Source organism: Nannobrachium achirus (genome assembly GCF_963921795.1).
Source record: "Nannobrachium achirus genome assembly, chromosome: 6".
In the NCBI taxonomy this organism is placed as follows: domain Eukaryota; kingdom Metazoa; phylum Chordata; class Actinopteri; order Myctophiformes; family Myctophidae; genus Nannobrachium; species Nannobrachium achirus.
The window spans coordinates 51996697-52003690 of NC_137815.1; the positions used below are offsets into that span (position 1 = coordinate 51996697).

The following is a 6994-nucleotide window of genomic DNA, read 5'->3' on the forward strand; positions in this document are numbered from 1 at the left end:
CTATATGGCAGCAAAGTGATCCTAAAGTTTCCCTAGAAATGTCAATTGTCAATATGAACAGCCTGTATGAATTTGTTTACACATTTTGGGTCACATTTGGGAGATAAGCGACCGCCAGGTTGCATACAGAAACTTTAGAAGGCAATGGTAGGCAATCAGGGGGGAATATGGGAAATGGGACAGATCCATGTTGATGACATGACTTTAGAGATACTGTGTACCACTTTGCGTGATTTTAGGGAAAAATCTGTAGGAGCAGTGTCCAAAAGTGTGTTTAGCAAAAATCGGCCTGATGGTGGCGCTAGATGGGACAGATGTTGATTACTGTGTACCGCTTTGCGTGATTTCAGGGAAAAATCTGCAGGAGCAGTGTCCAAATGTGTTTTGCAAGAATCTGCCTCATGGTGGAGCTAGAAGAGGGCCATGTGAGAAATGAAAACTAAATGGAAGACTATGACTGAAACAAATTCAAATTTTGCTGTCAAAATGTAACACCGGAACTAAATGCCACATTACTGCACCTCCATGAGATGTCGGTGACATAACAGGCGATGACAGGCATGGATATAGCGACAACTTTGAAGCCAGATAGTAGTGGGTTTATTTTTACCGGACATCTGAGATGGAGTGACTTTGGCCAGCGTTGGACCAGTGACCCGCTGACCCCGGGTGTGACAAAACACTCTCAGTGTCACATAGCTGGATGTGGGACTGTGAATGAGAGGACCTTCACATGGGACCTGTGTGACATTTTCAAGACTTTGAGTTATGTATGGAGCTAAATCAGTGTTTACAAAATGTCAACGACGTAAACAAATCTATTACGGCTCCAAACATGAAGTTGATGCAGTTTTAAATAATGCATTTGTCAGTAGTGAATGATAGTTCTTCATCATCGAGACCAGTGGTTCTCCAAGTGCGGTCTGGGGAGGCCCCAGGGGTCCTTGAGGGGACTATTTTGTCTCCAAAATTGGTTAATATAGCATAAAATCACTTGAACCACTTTAACCCATTAAAACCAGTAAGACTCCCTAATCGGGAGATAAGCGACCGTCCCGTCGTATACACAAACTTTAGAAGGCAATCGTAGCCAATCAGGAGAGAATATGGGAAATGGGACAGATCCATGTTGATGACATGACTTTAGAGATACTGTGTAGCGCTTTGTGTGATTTTAGGCCAAAATCTGTAGGAGCAGTGTTCAAAAATGTGTTTTGCAAAAATCAGCCTGATGGTGGCGCTAGACGAGGGACATGTAAGAAATCAGGGGCGGAGATTGTGATTTGCCATCCAAGTTGCGTGATTTTAGGCCAAAATGTGTAGGAGCAGTGTTCAAAAATGTGTTTTGTTAAAATCGGCCTGATGGCGCTAAATGGGGCAGATGCATGTTCACGTGTTGACATGTTGACATGACTCTAGAGATACTGTGTACCGCTTTGCGTGATTTTAGACCAAAATCTGTAGGAGCAATGTTGTTTTGCAAAAATCGGCCTGATGGTGGCGCTAGAGGAGGGCCATGTGAGAGGGCCAAGGAGTGTGTGTGCAAAGTTTGGCATGGATAGGGGCAACGGTGGCAGACATGAGTAGGGCAAAAGTAGCACCTACTCCGTCTGCTGCGTGTACGCGTCGCCATGGGAACCAAAGCGTTCAGTGAAAGGGGTGGGAACCCGTCGCCGTTGAGGCTTTGCTTAACCATTTCGATCGCTACGGCGATTACGTCATAGCAGCCGTAGTCCGCCTGGCGTTGCAGTCCTGAAAATCATCTAGCTTAAAGTCGCTATTAACTGTGACCTGACGGTCGCAACCAGGAAGAAAATCAGTGTCATTTTAGGTTTTTGCGTTGGCTATTAAAAAATAGTAGTTATACAAGCTTGTACATCTGCTATTTTTGAATATTTTTCAAAAATCTAGTGGCTAGTGGGCTTTTGGAGAGAAATGAGACTCCAGTAACTTCAGTTTAGAGCAGTGCAGAGTGGAAGTCTGTGCATCTGTGACCAGCTGATGCTTGTTGGCGCATCGTTAATGCATCAAAGACGGCAATTATGTTGTCAAATAGGTCAAATATATGTGCACGTAATGTGATGTGATTCTTTTGATTTTTTTGCACCGGTGGCATCAGGAGTAATTCACTTCAGTGGACATTTAGACGCCCAGCCTGTTTCCCAGACCACCATTAAAATTACATCCTTCTATTCTACAATCCAATCCTACCGTCTGTCTGTCTGTCTAGAGAGGCGGTAGAGCGGCCACTTGGGAAGTGGAAGGTTCCCAGCTCGTTCTCGAGCTCCTTGGTGTCTAAGTGTCCTTGAGCAAGACAATGAACCCACGTTGCTCCGGCTGCGTTCACACTGGCAGATACAAAGCCACGGGCTACCATTCATTTTCAATGGAAGCCAGCGACATGAAGATACAAAGCTACAGGCTACTACACATTTTCAACACCAATACATCATCGTATTGGTGTTGTTGCTGTCCTCCTCAGGCATGGGATCATACTGTTAAGACGGGTACACACTGCAAGATATTTGCTCTGATTATGCTCTCGCCGACCATTTTTGGTGCTCGCCTACAAAACCCCCGATCTGACGCAAGATCGGGGTTGTGCACAATAACAAACGGACAGAGAAGTAATCCTCAGTGTATCGTTCCAACTTTATTCTCTGGTGTTTCACACAAACTCCCAGCAGTGCACTGTGTGAGTGCCCTCTCAACCATTCCCTGAACTTCATGCTGTGAATGTTGAGTCCCCAAAAACACTCCCTCCCATTGGCCAGAAACACAAACTTATAAAAACATGGGTTCGCTCTCGGCTACAACTCCGCCATCCTGTCAAGTCTAGTCCTGTGAAATGTCCTACGGTGTGTGATCCCTTCTCAGCGATCAATCGTGCAGTGAAAACCACAACGATATTATGACACCCAATTTTAAGAAAGGCACTTGTGTTGTGTAGTTTGAAATGCTTTAATGATCCGATGAGTCCTTGACCACTTCAATATCTTGCCTTTAGTGTGTATTGTAAACTCACCAGGTTGCTGTTGGTGTTGTTGCTGTCCTCCTCAGGCATGGGAAGGTACACGGCCAGCGCCACACAATTAGCAAAGATAGCTAGCAGGATGATGATCTCAAACGGTCTGGAGTTAAATCATAGGAAACACAACTGCTACCAAAGGAATGAAGGCGATCATAGCCTCTTATGTCGCATTGGAACCATCACACTTGGAACCGTTACCGGAAGCGGTTTCATCACACTGTCAGAGCTGATATGTGGTTCACAAATGTATTAATTTCAAGCACCACTATATCTCTGAGAGTTACAGTTACAGACCTGTAGGGTCCACTTGGAAACCCACTATGGAGGGTATGCGCATACAGTGAATGGCAAATCGAGTAGCAAATCGAGTGGCAAAGTGAGTGGCAAAGTGAGTTTAATGTTGTTTATTGTTGTTTAATGCAATCAGATAGGACTTTTCTGTTTGGATGTATGGGCTGTCAAGGCCAGAAAGTAGTTTTTTTTGCCACTCAGTAAGCGTTCCCGCATAACTTCCGGGAATGATGATGATGTCACGCGCATACCCTCTATAGGAATCTCCTCCCCACCTGTCAGGAGTTTTGGGGGAGAAACCTCCTCATTGGCAAATGTGTGTGGGGAGAAATTATTTGGCATAACAGAATTTAAATTGGGGAGATATAGGGGTAGAAAAAAAGATAAACAAAAGCAGTAAAACATTTGCTTTGAAATGTTGTGGAATGAAAATCATTAGCTGCCAAAAAAAAGTACTCCAGTAAATTGCAGGTAGTCAAAGAATTTACTCTAGTACAGTACTGATCTGCAAACTTAGTTTGTCCAACACTGTGATGCAGCCCACCTGTCTGCTCTCATTGTGTTCCAGTGACCTACATTCACATGGTCCAACATAAACCCTGTTCACCTGTGAACCCTGCAATAGTAAATCCCAACTTATTACATACTAGACTATACTGGTCCAGTTCTAATTATATCTGCTTATTTCTCTGTGTCATCGCCTCCAATGTAACCTGTTTATCCTATATATCCTTCCGTATTAGTTGTCCTGAGGGTTTATTTTAATTTTAAACTCTGTATACAAGTATAAATTAACACTTTTATTGTGCATTGGCTCTATGCACAGCTGCCACATGGGAAGGAAATTGGGCCGCTTCCTTACTTCCTTCACAGGTGTTACCTAATTCTAATTGAGGCTCTGTTCCATTTGGTGTAGGGCAGTGGTTCTCAAAACGTTTAATTTCAAGGACCCCCATAACTCTCTTTTTGTGTACAAATGGATCCTTAGGGTCCATTTGGTTCCGCTTGTACACTCTCAGAGTTACAGATAAGGGGCCATTTGGAACCGACTCAAGGAACCACGAGGGTCCCCGGATCCCACTTTGAGATCCACTGGTGTAGCAGAGTGTGCTGTATGGAACAGAGCCTTCATTAGTATCATTGGTAACACCTGTCAATGAAGTATGGAAGCTGCCCAATTTATTTCCAATAGGCCACTGTAGTGTGCATAGAGCCCATACCACTTCCAAGAACACATTCATAGAGGTTTGACCACAGTATTTCTGCTGACTGTTGAAATGTGAAACGGCTTGGCTGGGTGTAGTGTAGTGTAGTGAAGTTCACATAACTGGATATTGTTAGCCTGCTTACAGTAGGATACTAGTGTTGGCCAGAAGCTAGTAAAGATATTAATTATTTTATGTCCACAGCCAATAAATACCATCCAGTTATTTAAAACACATCACTTTGGGAACAGATACATACATGCTAGGTATGTCAGTAACATTGTTTCGTAAATGATGTTGTTGTTTTGGGCTGTGAGTCAGCATTCTAGCTAGCTTAGCATGTCTGTTTTTAGCGAGTGACTGGGAAGACAGCTGTCCATCCTCCTAGAAAGACCTTCAGCCTCTACCGAAACCCCTTACACAATGCTGGCAAGTAACAAAGTACATCTTTACACCATAAGCATAAGGGGTCTTCAACTTTTTTCCAGCCCAAGGACCCCTTAGCTGAGAGAGAGATGAAGCAGGGACCCACACTATATTGTACAAAATGCAGATTCAACTTTTTCATAGATTTCATAGAGTATCTTCATAGGCTATCATCAGTGTGTGTTGGATTCATGTTCCTGTGTATTGTACAGTATTCAACTGTCAACATGTGTAAACTTGAACTTTCACTCATTACCAGTTTGCTCTTTTTTTCTCTCAACACCAAACCTCTTGGTAATAGAGGCCAGAAATAGCCGATCTACAAGCTCACAGCGCAAAGAGTTGTGAGCTTGTAGGTTCAAGTGCTTAATGTAATAACTCACGCAAAGGTTTGCTGGCCTCGTAGTAACTGAGGACCCCCTGTTGATGACCCCTGCTTTACACAGCAATACTTGATACTTTGTTACAAACAAGATTTACTTACTTTTTCTTTACTTGAGTATAATGGTCAAATCTACTGATAACGATGTTTCAATCCAAGTCTCCAGAAGGGTTTAGCTGTACAGGTAACATGTTATACAGTAACTGTGATGCTAGGTGCAGATGCAGCCTTCTAATTAACAGTGCATTCGTATTAGTGTGGTTGCTGTAGGCAATCAGACTATTTGTTATTGTCCATTTTTGAGCAGTGCTCCTGGAAGGAGCTAAGCTCTAACATCTGACTTTGTCCGGACTCTATAGCGTAGCCTACATCATGATCTGGCCAACATATCTTGGCACAAATCGCTCAAAGTTTATTGTACGCCCCAAAAAAATTCCGGGCTCTGAAGGATGGCCTATACATCTGGCCTACTTCTTGGCACAAAACGCTCAAAGTTTGTTGTATGCCCAGGTTCACATTGGCCAAGCTTCATGGGACGCTTAGTGAAATTAACTCATAGATAGCACCGCTCACTTCACTATTTGTGATTTTTATTTTATCTAGAATAAACCTTTTTTCTGTAACCTTTTCTGTAACCCCAAAAGTTACATTCAGTGGACGTTTTCTGAAACCTCTTCTTTAAACTCACAACCCAAAAGTCCATTGAGTTCAATGGACATTTTCTGTCCCTTTCAGACAGGATTGGTCGAGCTTCATGTGAAATCACAATATGTAATATAAATGTTAAACGGAATTCATCAGGAACATTACACATTTTTTCTTCCCAGCGGGAATTGCTACTCTGTCACCGCAATGTGGAATGCCCGGATCATCCATTAAAGGATGTAAATCACTGGTTTCTTTCAAAACTGACCTGAAAAAGCATGTGTCAGAAAACTACAAGTGGAGATAGGTATTAATTTCCATTCAAAGAATCATTCACTGCCACCATTTTTCCTTTTTCTGCTCTGTGAATATAACTGCATGTACGTGTTGATTAATGTCTTAATATTCTATGCCCTGTTAGTTTCTATGCACAAAGGATTTTTGTGTTATCCTTTGTGCTTTCTAACATATCTTGACTAATAAAGTATTCAGTCAATCAATCAATCAATCAATCAATCAATCAATCAATCAATCAATTACATCCAATCCCCCACCTTCTACTCAGCAGTGCCCCCTAGGGAGCATTTAGAAGGATACTTCCATTCCACGATGCTGATGGCGGCCCTGCGGAAGGGGTTCTTCAGCGTGAGGATGAAGAGGGAGCGGGCCGGCCGTGGGTTTCCTCCCGTGGCCATCAGCTTCTTCAGCTTCTCCTTCTGCTTCCTCTTCAGCGTCTCCTCGTCCATGATGAGGGAGGACAGCGGAGGGCCGCTGGCGTCCGCCATGTTGGAAAGTTGTTTGTTACCAAAAATCTACCGTCGAACGGGCGGCGTGCAAACTGCCGCACCGGGTCGAAAGTTCCAGGGAGGCGTTGTGACAAGGCGTCCAGTTAGTTCTGTTTTTCAACCGTCGAGATAGCAGCGGTCTAGAAAGAACAGAAATAACTTTATTCTTTCAGACACACATAGGCTACAGGTATTTCGGGGCTTGGCCGAATCCACCATTACTTCGCCA

General features: G+C 43.4%; 1 protein-coding gene across 1 annotated transcript in view; it reads right to left on the minus strand.

Moving 5' to 3' along the window:
• The window catches only part of cacna1sa (calcium channel, voltage-dependent, L type, alpha 1S subunit, a), a gene marked incomplete at both ends in the record, with an annotated part of 52486 nt that extends 45721 nt beyond the window's left edge, over positions 1-6765 (minus strand). Inside the window, 2 exons of the mRNA XM_080728275.1 lie at positions 3026-3131; positions 6578-6765. Of these exons, the coding sequence (XP_080584401.1) occupies positions 3026-3131; positions 6578-6765 (294 nt within the window). The remainder of the gene's footprint in view (positions 1-3025; positions 3132-6577) is intronic.
• Between the last annotated feature and the right edge of the window lie 229 nt (positions 6766-6994).